This window comes from Cuculus canorus, chromosome 1 (assembly GCF_017976375.1).
Source record: "Cuculus canorus isolate bCucCan1 chromosome 1, bCucCan1.pri, whole genome shotgun sequence".
Classification (NCBI taxonomy): Eukaryota; Metazoa; Chordata; class Aves; order Cuculiformes; family Cuculidae; genus Cuculus; species Cuculus canorus.
In genome coordinates, this window is record NC_071401.1 from 198,460,111 (window position 1) to 198,485,225 (window position 25,115).

General features: G+C 37.4%; 1 protein-coding gene across 1 annotated transcript in view; it reads right to left on the bottom strand.

Annotated features, from left to right (window-relative positions):
- Positions 1-3,896: 3,896 nt before the first annotated feature.
- The window catches only part of SEMA3E (semaphorin 3E), a 142,282-nt gene continuing 121,063 nt past the window's right edge, over positions 3,897-25,115 (bottom strand). Inside the window, exons 11-17 of the mRNA XM_009568583.2 lie at positions 24,762-24,984; positions 22,179-22,270; positions 20,940-20,981; positions 17,682-17,848; positions 11,666-11,733; positions 9,607-9,746; positions 3,897-6,999 (exon numbers count right to left, since the gene is read on the bottom strand). Of these exons, the coding sequence (XP_009566878.1) occupies positions 6,547-6,999; positions 9,607-9,746; positions 11,666-11,733; positions 17,682-17,848; positions 20,940-20,981; positions 22,179-22,270; positions 24,762-24,984 (1,185 nt within the window). The 3' untranslated portion in view covers positions 3,897-6,546. The remainder of the gene's footprint in view (positions 7,000-9,606; positions 9,747-11,665; positions 11,734-17,681; positions 17,849-20,939; positions 20,982-22,178; positions 22,271-24,761; positions 24,985-25,115) is intronic.

The window sequence follows — 25,115 nt, forward strand, 5'->3', positions numbered from 1 at the left end:
TATGCAATGAAAAATATCCCTACAATATCTAATCCACTCAAGCACAGGAACTATGATAACAAATCACAAATCAAGGTGTTTTCTAAAAGTTCCTGTGGGTAAGCAGATCTCAAATCATTACAGACACTAACCCCACACAAATGTAAATAACTCACAGCTAAATATTCATCTGCCAGCTCACAATTCTGTGTGCCTGGTGTAATGTTTAATGAAATTCACAAAGCAATGCCATGAAAGTGTGGAAAAGAGTCAAAAAGCCAGAGTGCAGAACAGAAAGGGTAATGTTCTAGGCCAGAATATTCATCGTTTTCAGAGAATATTTTATATTCTGGAGGTTCAGTGAATTTCTACCATATGCACACTCTTAAAAGGTCAGTGCACATAAAATAAAATACTAAACTTTTTGAAAGTTAAAAAGCATCTTTGCTCTTTTTCAACATGATGAAAAAGGCAGGAAGATAGAAAGGCAAGTATTTTTTGGAAGTTATACTTCAGGTTTATGAATATCCTTTTTTCACTGCAATGTGGTGTGAAAGCAAGTTCTAATTCCCGTATTTTCCAAGCAAATCTAAATAATGATGATTTCTTGTTAGTCTCTGATGAAACATGACCTTGAATAAATGAGTGTACATCACTTAATGATTTTGTCTGATTAAAAAAACCCAACAAAAATAATCCCTCTATCTGAAGCCATTCCCCAGTATATATTTTGTTGTTGAACGCTATTAGATTTGTCCTTCCCACTGCTTTTATTTGCTGGCTTTCTAAGACAAAACTCTCAGAAGCAGTTATCATATTTTCAGCTACATTGATAATTTTGAAGATTTAGAATATTTACTTTGTGACAAAAATTTACTTGAAATGATCTTTCTGATTACATTACAGTATCATGGTGGAATTAACTTATTAATGTGATAAATAATCTAATCCTAATAAATAAATCTTAAAAGGACCTGATAGATGCAATCTAAAAATTTCTATTTTTTCTCCAACAACTACAAGGAAAAACAAAAAAGAAAAAAATCACCCCACCCAATCAAAAAAAAAACCCAACACGCTCCCCCTCCACCCAACAAAAAAGTAACCAAACAGAAACATAAACAACCACAGGGCCTTGTGCTTTAAATATTAATATGGACTATGTCCTGGATTGAGTCTGACAAGCTTATGAATGGAGATCACTGTGAAGTGGCTTTACATTCCTTGATAGACTTACTAACTTTGGATTTTTCACTTTGACCTTCTTCCAACGGTTTCTGCCCTATAGCAGGAATAACTGAGCAGGACATGTTAGCCTATACTGCCATAAAGTAAAGCTGCATGAAAAATGTTTTGACTAGTACAAACATTCACTCACATGCTGCTTTTGGAGTACAAGCTGGGGTGTCTGCATGGTATTGCACTCTGTGGATTTAACTTGCCCACTCACCTGGCTCTACTCTACTGCACTGCAGCACGACACTGTATTGTGTCATTGGGGAGCTTTGTCTGGCCACAGGCCTTTTCTGCTCCTGTAAACAACAGAGTAAGGAATGCCAAAATGTGTGTTCATGCCTCTGGTGGCTGCTGTGAAAACAAACAAAGCAGTATCAAATATTCATTACTTTTAATGATTGTAAAATTCTATCTTAGTAGTACCTTTAAGCAGAAGAAAATGCAGTAAATTGAATACTAATGGTCTATATGCCTGATTCAAAGCTACAGGTGGGATATTTCTATTACCTTGATCTTGACAAGGTCCACAGTGGATTCTTCAAATTCTGATTATTAATACCACCTTTTAATATGTCTAGCAAATTAAAGTGTAGAGTATGCTCATGGTGCACTGATTATGCCCATTGGTCTGGAAATTTCATTTCTTCCTATTGGGAAGAGGAGAAGACATTGAGTTACGGCTACTGTGGCTGCTGCTGATGTTTATTGTCACTATAATATTCCTTCACAGACATGCTTGAAATCCATGTTGAGGGCACTGGCTGAGTGTGATTATTCGGAGTGGGAAAAAGTCATCGTGGGTTTTATGTATGATTTTGCTGCATACGCCGCATTTCAGACTGACTAGAGATATTATGAGAGTTCATAATTTGTATACAAATGCACCCATGCTAAACTTAGTCCTAGACTGTGTTTCTTCAAGCGCGGCTTTACAAAGATTTGCAAATTCACTCTCAAAGGCACCAAATTCTGCAGCTGAATTAACTGACATCACAAGTAAAGAGATGCTTTGTTTCAGCAGCATGTGCTGAGTGTTGCTGTTGGGAAAATCTGTTTAACCAAGATAGTCACAATGGCTCTTTAGCCCACAGATGTTCTGAAGCAGGATCTGTGACTCACCAAAGTATTCATGGATCCAGCTTCTCCTCCTGTAACTAAATCTGTTTTTTCTAGATACGGATAAGAATCTCAGGAAATCTAGGAAATGGGCAGCTTGGACTCCCATGCTCCAACTATGTTCAGCTATGCTCAGTCTTGCACCTCTCACTTCAGCAAACTATGAGCACATGTGCACAAAGGCTTAACTGTATATTTCCTGGTGCAATATTGTATGAGAGTCACATCCCAAAGAGGCAAAGCTGTTTCGTGAAATGTGACTATGGCTATGGATTAAGTTTATGTTTGGTAAATATGTTTGGAAATGTGTGTGTGTATCACTGTAAAATGTTGATTAACTCATAGCAACTACTGCCTTTACTTTACATTGGTATCTCTGACATATTTCTGTTTATAGTTCTAGTCAGATAACTTATTTCCCGAAAAATTAAATTAAAAAAAAAAAAACTTATTTCTAGTGGAGAAAGTAAATATCACCCAAAGGCAAGTCTTGTCAATGATGACTCAATTTATGATAAATATTCATGTTAACTGGACGTGAATTCTGCTTTAGAAACTGTAATTTGGTGAACTGAACAGGATACCAGGGTTGATAGATACTGCAGACATCCTGCTAGGTTGTAGATGTAGAAAAGCTCACTTTCAGTGCCTCTTATCTGGACACTGCAGATTTCAGAGGTATTTGTATTTTCTGAGACATAAAGTTACATAAATAAATCCAGCTTCACTGCTCCAAGGAAGACTAAAGAGATTAACAGACATCTTAAAAAGGGAAACTGACTGACTGCTTTTTAGGGCGAAAAAACATCGATCCCCCCTGAGACTAAAAAGAAAATAAAAGAACAAGAGAAACTCTATGGTTGTATTAGTCATGTTAATTCAAGTGCTTCTTCAAATATGACCGTTAACTCTGCTGTTCAGAGAATGTAGGATAAATATTTTTCTCTCTTGCCTTCATAAATAGATCTGGTTTATGCTATAGAAAAGTTGTGTAGACCCCAAAAGCCTATTTTGAGATTTGACAAGCCTGGAATGTCACAGCAGGCTAGCACTCTCCTGCCTTGATGTCCCAACAGAGTCCGAGAGCACAGTAGTTTCTACAAGGTGACGGTAATTTCATTGGCAACAAAAGAGCAAGAGCAAGAGCAAAGTGTTTAGTCCAAGTGGTCCGGCTTGTCCCTCATCAGGAAGATGGGCACATTTCAAAGCTCTGTTTAAACTGTTGTTTCTCATTGAATTTTCATCAGTTAGTATCTTTTGGGTTTAAGTGATCATGATCCGTTCTTAATATGCATTCATGCAGCAAATGCTGCTCTAATCATAGCTTTCCCAAATCTACCTGACATTAACAAATTAAGTCTACTCACTACCTTGTGCCACTGTTTCCTATTTGGCAACTGTATATTAACACCTCTGTCCTGATCTTAGATCTGCTCATGAAATGAATGACAAAGGATATCTGAAAATATCTGTGTGTGACTAGTGATCTGCACATAATCACATTGTCTGTTGAAAATAAATGATGAGAAATAATACACATTATATGAGCCAAATATGGTTCTTAATTATACTTATAATTCGACCACTTCATGCACATACAAAATACATTGACCTCATAATGAAAAGAAGCAGACAATGCCCCCCAAATATACAAAGAAGCATTTTAAATAACATTGTCTGTGTACAAGCACCTTTATGCATATCTTCCAAAATACATTGTCACTCTTTCTCATCTCCCACAGATGTTATAGCACCCTTTGAACAAGACCTTGTAGTTCTGAATTCTCACATGCATTGCAACCACGAAAGTAGCAAGGTGTGAGCTAGAAATTTATTTTTTTAAAAAAATTAATGCAGTACTCCACACATAATGACTAAAGAGATGGGAAGCTAAAAATACCCACTCTTGTATTAAATCAGGAATCTTGATTTGCATATCACATGATTTCCACCTGAAATCTCAGAGGATAAGAGTCAAAGTTATGTTTGTTCCATCAGGCCAAGATGCAGTTATTCCTTTTTAATAGTCCATTAATGATGCATTTGGCATTAGATACCGGCAAATGAATCAGCAAAAATAAAATATAATTCCCATTACTGTTGAAAAGAAGTGGACTCTGTAATTCATCAGAAAGGGATTTCAGTGGTGTTTTAACAGCTTTCCTTCAAGGAGGTCAGCATAAGGATTAAGTATAAATCAGGGACGCTTGTTCTGTGTATGTTTTCTCTGCCATAGACTTTATGCTACCATTTTCCATATAACTGTAAACAAACAGAAGTTTCTAACTGCAACTAAGTTCTATTAAACTGTCGTGGAAAAGTGAGTTTATTCAGTCTCCTGTATCAGATCAAAGTTAGGAACCGAGTGAATTCATGCAAGGCTGTGCAGTGTCCATTCCCATCTCTTAGACAGGCATTCCAGCTAAACTAAAAGCAAACCCTCAAATAAATGGGTTTCCTTAACACAACTGGCTGACTGAAAGGATTGTGTACTTTTGTGCTGACACAAGATCAAACCCTGTTTTCCTCATACTTCAAACACCGGGACAGTCTCTGTTCCCAGAGGAGCACAGCAAAACTTGCTGGTCCTGCCAGCAACTGCAAGATCCTCTCACACACAGCCCTTTGGAAAACACTGTGTCAGCACTGATTGCTGCATTTGTTAACACAGCAAGCCCAGAAAAACGTCTGTTATCCAGGCTGTTAATTCCCACTAAGTATAAATTCTGTTTCCTGATTAGAAGTTCAAGCTTGGCACAAACCTGTTTGTGGCTTGTGAATCCATTGTATACTTTCTTGGTGACATTAAAATCTGTATCAGCTTGGCTATTTCCCCTCCTGGCATAATTGTCTTCTTTGAGGAGTAAGCTAATTTTTATTTATGGATTCCCTATTTAATTTTCAGTTTTTAAAAGGAATATAATTCATATTGTAATATAAAATTTCTCAAGTACTGAAAAGCTCATTTTTTCACTTTCTGCATCTGTTTTCTTGTACTTAAATTAAGATTTTTTTTTTTTTAAATAAGTCTTGAAAGGCCTGAATTGTAAGTGACTTGTAAGTGACTTGGTTCTTTGATCTCTCCTGGTATCACTTCACTCAAAAGAGCTGCAAAGCTGCTCTTTTGACATACCCCAAAAAATATTCTTCGATCAGATTGTGAAACTATAGAAACACAGTTACATAGTGGTGTTCTTGTTTTTAATCTATATCCTAATTTTTTATGACTGTATTTTACCCCAAAAGCACGTTAAAAACATAAAGCATTATTTATTTTAAATGCTGTCTTTCCAGCATAAGTAACTTCAAACACTGTCTTCTAATTCTGTGGGTTAAGCACATGGAGACTAGAATTGTGTGCTGAAAACGAACTAGCTGTAGATCTGGGTAACACTTCTTTGCTTTACACATTTCTTCGGAAAAAGATGATAATCTCGGCTTTTGCTTTGTTTTTCCACAAGAGGGCACTCCCTTAATTCATGTCACTGCTAGGGCAAGGCCCATTACTAGAGACTCGTTTTCTCTCTAAATCAGTATTCCAACTTCTCATACAGATAAATTGAAGAATTTCATTCTGTTTGTGTTCTCAGCATGCATTTGACTTACACCAAGTTACTAGGCAATGTTATTGAGCTGTGAGAGCACACCACGCTTCATACATGACCGATAAGATGAAAACTGATAGAAAGTAAATAGGATTTCCGTTCACTATCTTTAGAAATAGCAGTACATTGTATTAACACAACTTATTGTGATAAACTCAGACAGGTTACAATCAAAAGGAAAGATCTTACAATGTGCCACCCTCAGAAGCATGAGAAATTCGTGAAATGAGGAAAAGATGTGTTATATTTTTCATCCGCTTGTGAATGCTTAGTTATTTGAATTTGCTTAAATATGCCATCATATGCAACAATATACAGCGCAAGCATGGTCCACGCAGGAAACCGACTGAAGCACTCAAAGTCTGAAGATTGTCACATCCTCCCTAATGCAAAACTCTGATTGTGTTGGCCCACTTAGATAGTTAAGAAGATTTTGTTTAAAATGCTTCTAAACAGTCATGGTGATCGTACAGTATAACTTATCTTAGCATTTTTGTTTTCAGTCCCAACATTTTATATATATAAACCTGTGTCATTTACCAAAGCCAAGACTGATTTCTCCCTCTTACTTTAAGTCCAAATAAATTTTCGCCATTATGGATTATGTCCATCAAGAGTCAGCTATATTCCTGGGCAATCGATAATGCTCTGGTCTGATCCTTGCCTTCTTCTCCTGAGGGTTAGCGTATTTCCACTTGGACGGAGACATTTTCAGCTTTTTTCTCTTCTTATCTGTACACCACACTTTTTCGCAGTATTCTTCCACCCTCTGGAAGTTGCTGTAGCCTATTAGTTGAAGAAATTCCTTGTACCATGGCTTTGATGCCTGAGGTATACTGCTTTGCATTGGACATGGCATTTTGTGAGGTATCTCCTCCTCATAGTCTTTATTGAACATTTCATCTACGCGTTCTTCCTCCACAATTTCAAGGGTGATTTTCCTGACAGTGTGAACAATGCTGTGTTCCACTGTCTGACAAAAATAGATCCCTGCATCCAGTCGATGCAGCTTCAGAAATAAGAGGCCAAGGTCCATTTTAATTATTCTATCATCTGTCTTCACCTGAAAAACAAATTAACACAGTTACAGAGCACAGGCTTTAACTGTTCCATTAAATAGGTGCAATTACTTCAGAAATGTACTTTCATAATCTTATTATATTTTGAGAGGAATATCCTTTAATTCATGGGTTTTAAGTAATAAAAATATTTACTTGAGTAAAAAAAGAGGCTGAGCTGTGAAATGAGAGCAATCTGGAGAATCTGGCAAGTATGGAAGAACCAGTAGTGGAACAGATAGTTCCCTATTTTCCCAGCATGGGTTAGTTACTTGTGGCTAAATCACAGGGGAAAATAAGGCTGAAATATGCAAACAGACTACTAGGTGGAAAACAAATGGGCATTTGCCAGCTGACCTGCAATAACTGTCCCTGTGAATGTTCTTATACATTGACAAATGTTTTTGAGGCAACACTCTTAGATATTTATCTGCAGAACCATTGCAATCTTAAAGTCTCAATTCTGAATTTGGTGTCTGAGTTCCCCCTACAGCTCCTGAGAGGTATGTTATTAGCCATGAGGCATTCACAGATGCCAGCAAACAGGGAGCACTGAGCTGTCTAATCCAGCCAGCAGAAGTAAGCAAGAGAATGAAATCCCCATATTTGTATTTAACAGTATGGTTCTGAATATTGAGGAGAAGAGAAGTACTGAATGATGGGTGAAAGCAGCCTTGCAAAGAAGGACTTGGGGATATTGTTGGATGAAAAATTAGGCATGAGTTGGCAATGTGTGCTTGCAGCCCAGAAAGCCAATTGTATCCTGGGTGCATCACAAGAGGCATGACCAGAAGGTCAAGGGACATGAATATTGCACACCACTCTGCTCTTGAGAAATCCTGCCTCAAGTACTGCACCCAGCTCAGGTGTCTCCTCTACAAGGAAGATATGGACCTGTTAGAGCAAGTCCAGGGGAGAGCCACAAAAATGATCAGGGGGCTGGAACACTTCACCTATGAAGAAAGGCTAGGAGAGTCGGAGTTGTTCAGACTGGAGAAGAGATGGCTCCCAGAAGACCTTGTTGTGGTCTTTCAGTGTTTAAAAGGGGCTTATAAAAAAGATAGAGATAAACTTTTTAGCAAGGCTGTAGCGATGGGAGAAGGGGTAATGCTTTTAAACTAAAAGGGGGTAGATTTGGACCAGATAAAAGGAAAGCATTTTTTACAGTGAGTGTGGTGAAACATTGGAATAGTTTGCCCAGAGAGGTAGGTAGAGGTTGTATTCCTGGAAACATTCAAGGTAACATTTGATGGGGCTCTGAGCGACCTGATCTAGTTGAAGACATCCCTGCTTATTGTAGGGGAGTTGGACTAGATGATCTATAAATGTCCCTTCCAGCCCAGACCATTCTATGGCTCTATGACTGTACGATTCTGGTCCTCTCTGTTTTGTCCTTCTTTTTTTTTTTTTTTAACAACTGTATAATTAATAATTAAAAATGTAATAAATGTCAGGGGGAAACATTAATACAAATTCATCCTAGTAGTATAAAGACATATTGGAATATTAAAGTCTGTTCAAATTTACACTTTTGGTGGCCAATGTCTGAGCTACCGAGTTGAATGACATGTATATATAATAGGACATCCTCCACCCTCTCTCAGTTCACTATCTACTATTAAAGACATGGTTAATAGTTCTGTTGTAAGAATGATTTTGCAAAGCTAAGGATCTTCCAGCTAATTACATGAGGAAATACCAAGAGTGAAAAGCCATGCTGAAATTTGGGACTTGGATAAAACTTCAGGCAAAAATGTGCCTTAAGTGGGGATGGCATTCGCCTTGATTAATTTTGTATATTTGATATATAAAAAATATATATATTTAAAACTGAGCATCCTTGGTTATTTTTTATTCAGTGGTTTACTAGTAATTTTTTTCCCTGAACAAAAGAAGCTGTCTGCCTTAACATGAGGGGATACCACTGTCTATAACTGCAACGCCACCTAGTCTGACTTCAAAGGCAGCCTACATCAACTACCTCCTGAGTAGATCTCTTTATTATAAGTAAAAGACACATTTACTATCAGATGAGTCCCACTCCGATATCTGCTGATGTCCGAGGCTAAGCTGGGGTCTCACATTCACAGCAGAGCTTAGCTGCTATCACTAAGACTACCACCCTTATATTTTGGTGGTCTGAGGATTTACATTGCATCTCTTTCCACATATCAAGCAGAGATATATACATCAATGTGTATCATATAAGTATTGAGCACTTTTATAATAGGGAAATACATATAAAGGAGGCAGAGAATCGACCAACACACATTTTTAGAAGGTTCTGTAATGTAGTATGTGAGGCAGCAAGAATCAATAGATGTTGAATTAGACTAACATCTGGAGTAACACGTACACATTTCACCTCTGCAATGGCATGTCAAGAGAACTGGTGGATTGTTTTTTGGTTTGAGATCTTAAATCAAGTTTTGCTACATTTCTATCATCTGAGTTTAAGATGCTCAACACAAACAAATCTGTTAATTCAAGCAAGCAGGTGAACATCATGATTTTCCCTTACACATATGTTCAGTTCAGCAACTGATGATAGGATGTAATATTTCTAAGTATGGTATCTTTTTGTTAAAAGTTTAATCTATAAGAATTTTTACCTCTTCCCTCTTAGTTTCATGTGCTCGCTGGACAAACCAGATTACTTTTGCTTGTAAAGTCCGAGGGGTGCACTCCAGAAGGGTGCTGTTGTACTCTATTCCATAAACAAGTCGCTCCTCAGTCTTCTCCAGAACCTCACCTGGAAGCAAAAGAAATATTTTAAAAATATTTTTTAAAATATTTTACAAGTACTGTCAGTACTTGTCACACCCTGTATTCAGGGCATATTTATTTTTAAGAATGAAGTTTAATCCAGATCCAACCAGATAATTGTTGAAAAGTAGTGCCTGGTGAAAGTCTGACCTGCTAAATTAATTTTCTCACAATCTTAAAGTCTCACAGAATCTGGTCATAAGATAAATGAATCAAATTTTGCCATGATTCAGCTAAGATTATACACAGAGAAACAGATCCCAGCGTTACACGCTGTTAATTGCTTGTGCCTGGTTCTTAGGAATAGTTAATATATTTCATTTTCAGTCACTGAAACAGGAGTATTCAATCTGTGATAAATATAACAAATAAATATTTCTATGGATAAAAATGAAAGCACATAGCTTTTTTTCAGAATGAAACACCTAAAAACTATAAATATCTTAGCCAATACTATACGTATCTATGTTATATATATGTAAAACAAATGTATAGATTTGGCCCAAGGGGCTAATAAAAACAAGTTGAATTAAATTTATCAAAACTCAGTTCTGCTTTTCTATCCAACAAAGCATCTGGAGGAAGATAAGCTAGATGTTACACCAAAGGAGACCAGCTGATTCATTAATGAAATTTTATTCCACATTAATTAGAATATTCTTGATACCAATCAGTTTTATACCCTAAAAAAGACAGTATTTTATATTATTGTGATTTCTAGTTTGTTTGCAAATTTAGTGTATAATTAATATTTCATTTTGGAATATAAAAAATCTACTATATCCTCCAATGGACTCCAATTTTAATAAACATTTATCTGGTGAAATATCTGATTTTTTTCTCGCAATCTGTCTGCCAAGAAGGCCAACCATATCCTGGGTTGCAACAGAAGAAGCGTGGCCAGCAGGGCAAGGGAGGGGATTCTGCCTCTCTGCTCTGCTGTTGTAAGACCCCACCTGGAGTACTGTGTCCAGTTCTGGAATCCTCAACATAAGAAAGATATGGGACTGTTGGAACAGGTCCAGAGGAGGGTTACAAAGATGATTGGAGGGCTGGAGCCCCTCCCATACAAGGACAGGCTGAGAGAGTTGGGCTTGTTCAGCCAGAGAAAAGAAGGCTCTGAGGAGATCTTACAGTACCTGCAAGGGGCCCGCATGAAAGCTGGGGAGGGACTGTTTACAAAGGCTTGTAGCGATAGGACGAGGGGCAATGGGTATAAACCGGAGAGAGGCAGATTTAGACTAGACATAAGGAAGAATTTCTTCACTATGAGGGTGGTGAGGCACTGGAACAGGTTGCCCAGGGAAGTTGTGGCTGCCACATCCCTGGAAGTGTCTGAAGCCAGGTTGGAAGGGGCCTTGGGAAGTCTGATCTAGAGGGAGGTGTCCCTGCCTATGGCAGGGGAGTTGGAACTAGATTGTCTTTATGGTCCATTCCAACCCAAACTATTCTATGATTCTATGATTCTGTGATTCTACAGTTTGTGTTCTGATACGTTGTTCCCTGTGTCTGTGTTATGGAGATCCTTCAATTCCCTTCCCTGGCTGAGTGTCCTGGCAGTATTTAATATTCATTTCAGGATACAGCACCATCGTTTCCTATTCCTGCCCCATCTTCCTACATGTGCTTCTGTTGAAAGCCCATGAGATGCATTAGCCACATCCCTAGTCTGAATGACAGGGCTGCACAACTATGTGAATGATACGGGATGCACCCGACCTGCCAACAAAATAAAGTCATTCTTAGACCTGGATGACATGCACTCATGCCTGTGACTCTTATAACCTATAATAGGAATAGGCCAGTAAAAAAACTCAGGCGAGATCACAGTCTGGCTCATACTCTCGGCAAAGTCTCTCTGCTTCAGGCATTTGCTAGCAATTTGAAAATGTGTGAGTAGATTACCAATGAACTGCTGGCCAAAGCACTGCTGCGCTGCATTTCCATGTCGAACATCTTGTCTGCGGAAACGTCTGGAGGGGAAAAAATGGAATTCTTTGAGATAATGTGTAGCTTACAGATTATTGTGCTTAGGCTAAAGTGCCATTCATGAAAAACATAAAGGGCTAAATCCTGTTTCCGAAAAATTTAGCATTGTTGTGAGAAGTTCTCATTTATGCACCTGTATTTTCTCTCTAACCAACCAGAAAGAAAGAAGCACACTTGTCTGGGGAAGAGGCACAAATACATGTCCAGATTATACATAATTACACTGACATTATAAATACTGAAACAAAATTATCTGAAACAATTCATTAATATTCAGTGCTAGGAAGAGTCAAAGGGACCTTTAGTTTGTCTCCAGATTCTCTCTCTCTGGAAGCCAAGGAAGTTTTCCTTTTTTTTTAGTTTAGAGCAGGTTATCATGTATGTGAGTGGTAATTCTCATGTTAAATTTCACTTTCATGTTATTTTGTTTTTCACTTGTGAATCTCTAATTGCAAAGCAAATACTTATTTTATTACTTCTTTGTAGCAAACAGTTTTTAAGCTTATTTTTCTCAATAGGGATATAGACACAGACATAACTGGCCCGTGCTTTGAAAATGAGCTAGTGGTAGAGCTGTGGTCAGAACCTGAGAGACTGGTTTGTGGCCTGAAAATAATGCAATTACTTTTGAGAGAAAAAATTTTGTGAGTTTGGGGCTTTGGGTTTTTTTACAGAAAAATAATAAAAACCATAATTGCACGATGCATTCCCAGGACAATTGTGCTTTTACTTGGCAATATTTTAATCTTAGTGCCCCGATAAATAAAATTAAAATTGCTTACTAGGAAAACAAAAGCAGTCTATTGGAATGTCATATCTTGCCAGATGCAGCATTTCCAACAACCTGAAATTATGTTATGCTAAGAAAACGTTTCCTATATTTACATAAAGAGCAATTCTGCATAATATTACCAATGCTATACATAACAGATTAAGAGAAATATGCAATGCATCAAATCCTACGTGGCAGGTAAATGTACAGAATAAATCATATATGATATAAACAAGCAAAGCCAAGTAGTTTTGTATTGACTTTGCCATGACTACTTAAATAATGTTTTCCTCCAGTGACTGTAAACACAAAAGGCAGATTTTTTATTTGGCACAAACTGAATTTAGTGAAACTATGTAGATTTATCCTAATTAAAGGTCTTGTGCATGCTTGTTATCCTTTGTTTTTCTAAATGGGCTCTAGATAGCAATTGTTTTCTCAGTTTTGTCTCCTACATGGGCTTCTGATCCACTGGTGCTGATCCGGTGGTGCTGGTGGACCAACAGAACGGCTTTAACGTTTACTGATACTCAGAGTAGTAGAAGCAATGTTTTGCTATTGTTGTTTCAGAGAAAACTGCAAATTCAGTGGGAATTACAATGGGTCTTTTAGGTAGAAGTGCTAAAAATTCATGCATGTTATTATTACTGGGATTCTGAGGCAGGAACAGGGCTTTATGATGCCCTGGAAGTTCTCATTTTAATGCGTAGATGTCGCAGCCTGCAAAGTGTCAGTGCTGAATAATGCTGCCAGCAGCTTTGCATATCTGTGTATACAGATTATTCAAAGACACATTCTCTTGCACAAATATGCATAAATACTACAGACATTAGCCTTTAAAAAAACAAACAAACAAGAAAATCCCACTGCTGTCAGGCCCAGCAGCTCTATATAAAAGGAACAGTACAATTAACAGGCATGTGCTCTTTACTTTTCAGTTCCTGAAGGGCATTGTAGAGCTAACAAAATCCTGGTCCTTTAAGATAGGATATTTCTCCAGTTATTAGAATCATTCAAGAAAAAGAAATGTTTGTTTGATAGAATTCTGCTCTTGTGTGATTGAAGACTGGGAAAGATAAATTTACCAGTGCCCTTACTTGATACTTTTTTGATGAGAAGGAAAAAATTGGTAGAGGTGTTGAAAGAGAGGGAGATGCTGAGAGACAAACACATTTCACAAAAAACAGCATAAGCCTGGTACTTGCTTTTTTTCTTAGTAATCATTTCATACAGAATTCCATAAACAACACAGTACCAGACAATTCCTGAGATAAACTACTATAAAGAACAATTTTCTGTCACTAGCAAATGTAGTGAATATATGGAAGTGTCTTTTGCAATCAATAACTTCATGAATTTAGATTTCGGTCTATAAATCTTTGCTTTCAGGAACTTAGTAAAACTGATCTGCAAGAAAGTAATAGTCGTCAACATCTTATCAGCATCATCCTCACATTTCCTCATGATTTCCCAGAGATAGATGAGGCAAAGTCAAAAGGGCTTAGGGAGAAAAGGCAGAGTGCATAAGTAAATCAGTACACTGAGTTCGGGTTCACCCAACCAAATCTTACAACAGTGACATTTGGGTGAGGACCAGGATTTAGCTGCACTGTGATGGCAGTCCCTTAACCACACCTCCCACGCTGCCCCTCCCCAAGGCTGTGGTGCCACCTGGCAGGACACTGCTGTCAGAGCAGCTTTGCCACCTGCCTCCAGCCTGGGTACTGGATCATGAACAGGTAGCAGGGAGGGTGAGGAGGCTTGGTGGGAAAAAAACATGAATTTAAGAAAAACCCTTCTGTTCAGAGTTCTCTTGCTAACCATGACAGATGAAGAGCATTGCACATTTGCTGGTGGAGTGGGTGATAGAAAGAGAGGACAAAGAGGGAGAAGAGGCAGGAGGGAGACCGTTAGTGTCTTAAAATTAGCTAAGAAATCGCAGGCTACCAGTTCTACCCAAGCTGAAAGGCATTTTAAAATACTTCAGCCCTTTTCCAGCCTGGACAGTGAGCCAGCACAGTGAAGACTCTCACTCAAAGGATTTATTGCTTGCTTAGATAAAAATTTAACCTGTCTAAATAAGATTGCAGAGGTAATAGTAAACTAAAGCATTTCTGTATTTCCTGGACCTCTCTGCTTTCTCAAGTACACTTCATGGAAGTTGAATGAAAAAAAAATTACTTCTGGCATCTTAAGTATTTGTAGCATGCAGGGGCAATATACCTGCAACTACCATGACATAGTAGTGTGCTACACTGTCAGCACCAAGAGGTGAGATTTTAGGCTCAGTTTTTATTTGTCCATAATTAAATCCACTATCTAATTAAATTTTCAGGCTATGAATTTACAAGGGATTATAGTACAGGTTTTCAAAATTCAACAAATTAGTACCAGCTGTCAAGAACTTTATTTTTTTAGTTATGCTGCACTTCACTCTATGTACTGTACATGCCTTAGTTTACAGTTTGTCTATTCCATGTTTCTATAAACAGTTGTCATACCTCGGAGGCATTAGGACCTAAGGCAGAGAGCGTTTGAGTCAAAGTGAGAAGGACACATTGTACGTCCCTGTTTTGGTTCAATGCTTCACCAGTAGGACTGGAATAAAAATGAGATCTCTTAGCATTGTTCTTCATGCAGTAGCAGGGCTGCACTTACAAGTCAACCCCCCATCTAAATGTACTGTATGAGGGCCATATTTGAGTAGATAGAGGTGATATTAAAACCAGCTCAAGCATGCTGTAATGTAAGGCACGTCTCCAAAAGTCCTGATGAAGCAAGGGCTATCAGGAATGGGAGAAACAAGTACTCTCCAATGCCCCTTGTATTCACATTACTTGTACTACCCTAGAGAGCTTAAGCAGAAATCTGGAGCCCTGAGACAATGTCAAATTAAGATGTATATGCTCTGGGATGTGGCATTAGTTGTGTCTGGAGATCAAGGCAGCCACGGCAGGGTTATCACCTGCTCAGTGTCACTTAGCATGAGAAAACTCCTTGCTGTCTACTGAGATATGACTTTTCCAGCAGTGCTCTCTCTACCTGGAACCCAGCGGGAGGCAGCTTAAAACAACTTCCATGTAAATGTCCTATGTATCTCTTCCTAGGAGGGACAACCCTCTCCTGCCAGCTCTCCAGAGGACAATTCCCTGTGGGGACAACTCTTTGCAGGACAACTGTCTGTGGTGAGGCATTAAAGTTAGGGTTATGCTTAGCATTAGGCATAGGCTTAGGGTTAGATTGGTCCTTGCATAGAGTTGTTCCCATGGAGAGTTTTCTGCACAAATAGTTGTTCCATGGGGAGCTGAGTGTGGAGAGTTGGCCTCAGAGCTTTGTCCCACACCCACTCTCCCTCCTTCTCCATGTATCACACAGTTAGTACAAGCTCACAAATTTGAATTGCTCTGAGCTTCAGCTGTGAACTAAAGTGAAAAAAGTAAATGCCATCTGTCCCTTTCAATATTATTATTAGTTCTTGCTGACTCTTTTCCAAACTCTTATATGTAAAGCAACATTTGCAGACTTCAAGAACATTCAATTGAGCGCAAATCCCTTCTCTGCTGCTGCAGTGCTTATCTTAAGAGAGGAGGGTGATAAAAGCAGTATTTTCTTCTTTCAGAGACTGACCTGCTGAATACTGGGGAGGTGAGGCAGAGGTAGGTGCCTGGGCTGCTGCCCATATCACTGAACCCTGGATAAATAGTGCGTCATGGGACTTGAGGGCTGCTACTCTGGAGATTGTCTTAAGTGAGAAATATGCTAAAAATGTACAACAGAGTTCAGGACTATTTAAGCTTCTCTTATCTTTTCTTAGACAATAAATATCCTGCAGAACATAAATGCTGAAGCAGTCCTAGCAGGCTCATAGGAAATTTTTTCACCTCCCGTTCATTCTCCAGATGACATTTACATCATTAGATGAGTAACCCATATGTTTTATAATTACAATAATCTAATTTCTACTTATACTGTAGAAAATTAATCTCCCTGGCCCACTTGTACTGCTGCTCATCTTTCTTAATCTAGGGCCTGAAAATTTTTCCCAGAGTCCTCCCTCCCTTAGGTCTGCTTGCAAGAATCATGAGAAGACTATGCAAACCTACTCATAAAAGTTGTAGATTTCCTGCTTGGTTTAACCTATGCTTTAGTGTAGTAAGTGCTAGAGAATCTTAAGTATGCTGAGTCATTGACTGCATTTCTCATTTTTACTTTTTAATGTGCATCACTCAATTCATTTTAATTATTGCAGTTCATTTAGGTCATATAGGTCATATATATAAGCATACATTTACAGAAACAGTAATTGTAAGAAAGCCACAGAAAGGATTTGAATGATACATTACCAAGGTTTTGCTGAAGAAGGGTAGAAATTGCTCTCTCTAGTGGCAAAACTGACTCAAAATCTTATGAAAAGATCTGCATTAAAATATGCGTGTTCTAGATGCAGGATCAAGTGTGTGAATTGGAGGACCTGGTTTTGAGGGGTAAGGGAAAAGGACAGGCATATGGGAAGTTACTGCACAAAGGGGTGAAGGACAAGAGCCATGAACAAGTGAATGGTGATGGAAAGAAGGCTCCTCAAGGGAAGAATTAAAGTACTTGAATTAGGTTTGTGCTTTGAACTGGCCTCTAGAGTAGCTTGCCTTTAGAAATTCACTGGAGAAAGCCTAAGCCTTATTGCAGCTTTTGGAGATGCTCTAGTTTTATTTTGGCTGGTGATAGTATTTGACTATGAACACAGATTCTTTGTTGTTTATATTATTGTATATATTATTGCATATATTATTGCACTGTGAGATACTAGCTGTTTAAAACTACCAAGACAGGTCTCTGATACTTTAGGATTCTGATACAGAATCTTTCCTCTGCACACCAAAGGATGTATAGGGAAATTGAAGTTTGTTTAAAACCTACTGCAAATAATAACTAAGTGACTTTGCTTCATTCATAAAAATACTCCTGGTATTGCAGCTTATGCCATCCTGTTAATTTGGCTCCTTTGCAGTTGCCTAAGGCTATGGTAATAAATTAACAGCTAACATATCTTCTCAATGCTCGGTTATTTTTACAAGAGGGAGATATAAAGTACTTTGAGTTGCAGTAAAAACTGTGTAGTAGTAGCTATTTTGCAAAAAATGTATTGAGAGCAGCAGTTCTCACCTCTTTGCCTGCATTCCTGTGGGATAGTATCGGGAACAGGAGATTCCATCCCAAGCACAGTATGGATCTCGAGCGAGGCAGCAGTCTGCACAGGCAGTGCCATACATGTCACACTGGTGGAATTTCACTTGTGCTATGACAGACTCAGTTCCGATGTAAAGCTGTTGCTAGAAAAAATACACCTTGTATGATTAAATTCCTAGAACTTCCAATAAAATTTCCGTTGCCAATAGAGTTACTAAAAATGTTAGCTTTGTCATTGCTTGCCAGTTGCACATCCAGCTTGGGCCCTGAGAGAGGCAGAGTTACTCCTCAGGAAAATATCTGATTACAGACTAAACTCTCTTGCATGGAGACAGAGGATTAGAAAGAAGGTAAAATGAACAAGTTTATTTTGGCATTTTCTCCCTTCTGAAGTTTCAGCTTTGTGTTTGAACAAGGCAAGTCTTTTTCTTCGTCAAGATAGTTTCCAATGCCTCCTTCTTTACACTTCGCTGTCACTAACTGAACTCCAAAAAAAACTTGACATGAAAGACTTTAAACAAAGAAGTTCAAATCTGCAGAAGTTATAAGCAACTTCAGTGTTAAAATGGGAGTTACCAAGTAAAGTTACCTCTTCATGTGGCTACTCACAATACAATCACATATACACATGCATAATAGTGTTATGATTTGTATAATCCCTCAGTGCACAGGAGATAAATAGATATTTTTTTCTTCTTATGTTGTGTGCTCTTTCCTTACAAATTATCTGATGACAAACTACTTCTTTAGTACTTATTTCTAGAGTCTAAGGGTTTTTTTTCCAGCATTAGTGCTAAGATCCTGAATTTTCTGAGTTCAGATATGTGTTCTTTAAAAATCAAATGAAAGATGATCAATCTGATTCATGAGTTGCTGGTATAATAAATTCAGAAGAAAATAGCTTGAATTTACAGATATTTGCCACGTAATCTTGTTGCTAGTGAATGTAAGTGGAGTGAACACACTGCATTGCAATAAGAGGCGCTTATACTTGGCTCACTTCCTTGGTTTCACCAGTCAGTAAAAGGATTGCTAATGAACTTTTAAGCTGTGCTTATCCTAATGACCCAACTTAGTTTGTAATTCCCACTCTTAGACCAAACTTCAAAATCTGATATTTTAAAATTCTTAAAGCTGGAAAATAAAGGCAGCTTATTTAGTTTGGCTTGCCTACCACAAAACATGAAATTTAATTCAGATGGTTCATTTTTTTTTTTCTAATTAGACCTCCTATATCTGTTTAGATGACAAAAATTTTACTCTTAGAAATGCCAGGAGAAAAGAATTGGAAGAGACAAGTAGCAGCAATATTTGAAGACTTTTTCAGCTGAGATGAACCAAATAATAGTATCAGGAACTCAACCTGCCAACTGGAATGAAAAAGCAGCCTAGGATCCTTGTCAGAGGGGATTTCTTTCTTGCCTACAAAGGCTGCAGTGTGGTTGTCCCAGAAAACATGAACAATGCTTTCAAGGAGACATATGAGATGGGATTTTCTTTTTCATCACTTAGCAAGAGTAAAGACTTAGTCTTGGATTATGAGAGGGCAAAAAACATCTGATATCTAGCCAACAGAACATCAAAGAAAAGCATTCCTTCCCAGCCTCTGCAGACAATCCCTCAGCCCTGAAACATGATATTTTATTGTATCATTAATTTAGTGACAACCGGTTAGTGTTATAAGGACCTAGAGACAAAGCTACCAAGGAGATCTCCACAGGCTTGCGAACTCCAAGGTCAAAAAAGAGCAGTCAAATTGGTCAAGCAGAGAAGCCACATAATCTTTTTCACATAAACTCAACTAAGTGATACTTTCCTTGCAGCTCTCATTTTAAAGACAGAATGATTTGATGCCAATCCTGTCCTTAACGTTTAACTGTCCAATACTTAACTGCCCTCAGTATCAGAAACCGGTATCTTATTTAACAAGTTTATCTGCGTTCAACAAGATAAACTTGGTTATTTGATGTTGATATTACTTTGCCATCAGTGTTCATATACACTAGAGATTCAATTTGTTGGGTAAAATTTTGTATCTGACTATTGTCTTCTCTCTGTTTTTCTTCTGATGTCCTGCAAAAATAAGCCTAACCTGCTTTTATTTATCACAAGAATGTTTATTCTTCTACCACTGAATTGCTCTGGCGGCCTTTTCAGAATTTTCTCCAGAATTTCCAGATACTTCTTGAATTAGTAGAGTTAGCAACCCCCCTGGGAGCTGGATGTAGTGGAGGGAGACGACTTCACTTTTTATAGAGTACCTTCTTTTTACTGTTCCAACTCAACCCTTTTGACATGACATTTCACTATGAACTGAAGGTAAGGCAGATATCTGAAATGATAGAGAAGACTCTCTCCAGACAATCTCTTAGGTGCAGTATTAAGACAATCCAGAGCTGCTTTCCCAGTCCATGGGAAAACAACACCCAGATTGATCCAAGAAATAATTCAGTATGCTTACACCTATGATCCTCCCCTAAATCAGCATCAGAGGAGTTTGTCTTTCTACGTTACTTTTGGAAAGAAGTTAATTGGACACCAAGACCAAAATTATCTTTTGAGACACATACCTCCTATTAATGCAATTTCCTTTGTTAGCTATATTTCATTGTTTATGTGTGCCTATGTGGCAATGGATAGCTAAGATCTATTAAGATATAACCATCTTGGGCTTTTTATAACAGCTTTATCCTGAGATGCTATGACAATATGTTATGGGTATCTATGATATGGTACACATAAGAGTAATAAATTGGGCGTTGGTAGTAGCAGAAGCTAACAGAGACTCGAAGGAGCGTCAGATCCAAACAGCCCTGCCTTCTGTGGACAAGTGACTACATGGGAGAGCCAGTAAACCTATTTTTGCATTGATATCCCCATAGGCCTGAAGTCTGTCTGCATTTATCAGCAAGGAAGTTTTGTGTAAGTTGCCGTATCCATAAAGCTAATCCCTACTGTGATTAATACACAAGTAACTCATGAAACAAATTGGTTTTCACTTGCTTTGATATGAATAATATTGTGAACTAGGGAGATGTAACATTAGAACTGAAAAAATATAAATGCTTCATAAAGAAACAGAGTATATAATAGTAAGTGCATATTAAAGAAGGATTACATGTATCAGGGGAGATATTATTATCGATGATGTACACCTATCTGTCTTTATTTCTACACTGTTATAGCTTCATTACATTTGCATCACTACACATTTCAAACTTGTCTAATACTTACCCTTTTTGAAGAGATCTCCATAGAAATAATGGGAACTGGTACCTAGAAAACAGTAAATATTTCCTTCCTTAGAAAAAATAATATCATTTTGATATGACAATAAATTAGTTAAAATAGTGATGGTGTATACTTATTATATTCATCTTCACTACAAACTTTGACTTTCTCTAAGTTCTGATGCTACAGAAAGATGTGAGGTGATTATGGGTTGCAGAAGTACTTCTTTAAGAGAGTTTATTTAAAAACAACCAGCCAACACTTAATTCTGGATTATCAGAGCCACAGGAACACTACAATTTCCCTGTCAAACATAGCATTAGCTCTTGCCACCACTGAATCCCCTTTGTCCTACTCAAGAGTGATAAGTGGAGTGTTCTTTATAACAAAACATCCATTGAAGATAAGCTAAAAATAGCAGGAATTCCTTCTTTTACCATTTTCCTCTCTGCCCTCTGCTCAAATTTCCTGGAGCAGTGTCAAGACATAACCTTGAAGAGGTCTTTTGAAAGCCATCTTTATCAAGAGAGTCAATTTATGTGATTTTTACCCCAGGCAACAAGTAAATATTTGCACTGCATAAATGTAGGTACCAGGTTTAAATATCTAAGTCTGGACGTTAGATTTTCCCTATGGTTTCAAGTAGGTTAGAGTCCTACTTTACATGCCTAACATGAGGTTATATGATTACTCATTAAGAGAATTCCATTATATTATTTTCCATTATATATATTATATATATATTATTATTCCATTATATTTGGCTTTGCCGAATACTGAACCTTATTCATGGATTATTTTTAAACAGAATGGAATTTTGCCCCACTAGGACTCAAGTTTGCCCACTGTAAAGACAGAATAATTGATTCCTTTGTGAGGACTGGGATTTTTTTTATCTGGACCTCACTGAAGCGTCCAAGATTGTAGCAGATGTATTTGGATATGAGGAAAAATGAAATAAAATGTAATAAGTTTCTACTCAAAAGTTACACTATAACCGCCAAGTGTGTAAACAGAAAAGCAGTAGTCCTGGTTTGCTGCCATGTGCTTCAGTAACTGGGCTATAATTCCACCTCAGAAAAACTTCAGTTAAAAATGAAGATTTCTTGTCATTAAATAATTAGACCATTAGAAAAGGTCTTGTACATAATTATCACATATTTGACAATCCTCAGAATTTTTTTTAACATTTTATTTCTGCAGAAAATCCAAGACACTTGCTTCATAAACAGCATGATTCACCTTGAATATTTGAAGCTCTTCAAGAATGACTTCTTCCATTGATTCTGTCTCTTGATTGTAAATTGTAATGACTTTCAGCACAATTCCATTATCTGGGAATAAATTTAAAAAAAAAAAACACAACCAAAAAAACCCAAACAAAACTAAAGGTTATAATTGGTGAAAACTTTTATATGACCTTCAAATACTTTAAAAGAGTTATTAAAAAATTAATAGAAATTTATAAAAATATACAGGTAACTCCATATTGCCAATGAGGATTCTTAGTCTTAGAAAATATTCATGTATGATAATTTGTCGTTGACAAATAAGAGTCACCTGCAACACCCCTGAGCTATATGATTAATTGACTTATATTTGCCAAACTCTAGGTCATAACCTCTTTGTGAACTGCAAAAGGATCAAGAGAGGTACCATATTTCATAAAAAAATAAATGAAGGTAGGTGGGAGCCGAGTCCTTTAAAACAAGGGGGTGTAAAGTGGCTTTAATTATAGGATCTGAGTGTTTACACTAGTTAGGAATTACTAACTATTAGTAATTAACTCCATTCCTCCAGGCAAAAGTAGAAACACCTTCAGAGGTTTATTGTCCAAAGTTCCCACTCCCCTTTAGTGAAACACTGAGCCGATGTTGAACTGGAGCTGTTAATCAAAAGAAGATGAACCAAAAAAAAAAACCTTGCCCATTCAGAAAGTCTAAGGCATGTTGTAGTTTAGATCTATTGGCACCTCTGTCACTACAGCTCTTGAAGGAAATTAAAACACACGAGTAAGATCTGGTACTCCAACACTTCGGCTTTGTCTTGCTGACGGCTATTAGAATAGTTTTGCTTTCCTTAATCTGAAAACCTGTAATCAACAATGGCAAATATCACTTCCTTTCTTCAGTTACTTTCAGTCACCTTTGATTTACAGGCAAAATATTAAGCAGACAAGCACTGGGAGAAATGTTCAGCAGAAGATCAAAAGGGCAAACATAAAGAGGAACCATTAAACTGGGGTCATACACCACTTCTCAAAGAGAATATGTAATCAAAGGGATTCATTTTGCGAGGGAACAGTAAAAAGAAACTGCAGTCTGAGCTCTGATTTTCATAAATAAGTCCCTTTTCAAATCCTGCTGACAGACAAGTGAAAGTTCGCCCTGATGTTCAAACTTTGCCTTTGATGAACCTTCCTAACCTATACAGCTGCCCTAAGGAAACTGCTGCTCAGCTGTAAAACTGTGCTTACCAATGTTATACAGCAGGTGTTGGACTACGATAAAAAAAAAGATTAACTCTATAATATTAAATTGCTGAGAGCAGAAGTGAGTTTTTGATGCGAGCTTTGTGAGAGCAGAGTTTGCAGGGGTTGTTTTAGTGTTTCTAAAGCCCTAAATCCTATGCTGGAATTTCTTGTCATATAAGAGTAAACATCTCAAGAAGAGTAAGCAGCTGTTGGACGCCAGTCTAGCACAGCTCTAAGACACACACTTAAGTCCACTTGAATTCAACTCTGCTGAACAGAGGACTTGTGTACAAGGGTATTTGATACACTATCTCAATCACAAATGCAAGTAGAAGTCACAAAAAATCTAGGCACCATTATAAAATCTGCTGAACAGAAATATATGACACATGGCACAAAGTTTTATAGACCACACTAAGTTCAGTATTGAGACCATACTGAGGCCATTTAAATGCTTAGAAAACTGCACTAATATAAATAACCCTTTGCTATTCTACAAATATGCTTTTGAATGTTCTCAACACTGAAATGTGCTTATCAGAGGAATTTCATCAATAAAAAGTAATTCACCATAGCTGCTTTCCTAGACAAAATAGTCAAAATGATTTGTGATACCATTCCTATTGTTAAATTGATAAAATATGAATGTACTTGGACTTTTTCCAAACAGATTAGATATGACTGAAGTCTTGTGTAGTTCCAGGTTTTCCTCTTATTTTCTTAAGTTTTCTTATTTTTCAACTACCATTAAAATGTGGTTTTTAATCTTAAAGTTAGGGTAGGTCTAGGATGTATTTTCCCTTAGTTATATTCTTTGGGTAATGTTTGAAAATCATCTTTAAAAAAGCTCTTTATATCTTATGAAAATGGTAAGAAAGAAAGACAAGAAAACTGAACTGTTCTAACAAACAGTTTCTGTATAAGAAGTTTGTGTATTTCTTCCTTTCTTCCTTGAGCTCTGTTGTAAACCAAATTTGGAATCTGGTGTGCTCAGATACATGATTTTGTTCTGAAATTTCAAATATAAGGCCAGCTGTTCAGGAATTAATATAAGGTTCTTCTTTGGAAAGAAAAAATCAGTACAATGGACTCCTATGTTTAAGTTTCTCTGCCTAGCTTTTAAATGTTTCCCTACCATTATTTTTCTATATAATTTATCAGCACAGTGAAGTACATGTCTCCAATGACTAACTTCCTCTGTAAGGTCAAGATCAGCACAGTCATGCAAAGAATGATTGTTAAAAGGAATGTTGTATTTATTTTCTTTTTTTGGACTATACACAACTTAATTTCATTCATCTTGGACGTAAACCACCAATTTTCAATTGTCTTTCTTGTTTTCTTTAGTTTACCTGTGCCGATGAACAAGACGTCATATTGCCCATCCTCAGCTTCCACTCTGTCCACTGCTATTTGTTTAAGATTGTACTTCCCATCTGTTTTAACTAGTATTGGTCTCTTATGAACAGGTCTGATGGGCTGATACATCAGTGGATGACTCCTGGCAAAGTGGATGGCTTCATCAGGATAGTCTTTGGTGGTAGTGTAGAGACCACCATTCACCTTGCTGGCACACTGCAAGAACATAATACATAGAATATTCTGAATGTTTATCAAATAAACTGTCTGAGACAGGCCTTGTTTTCAAAACAATGACAGATCTACAGAAAACCTGGCATGAAAACAGGCATAGAAAAGCACAATCA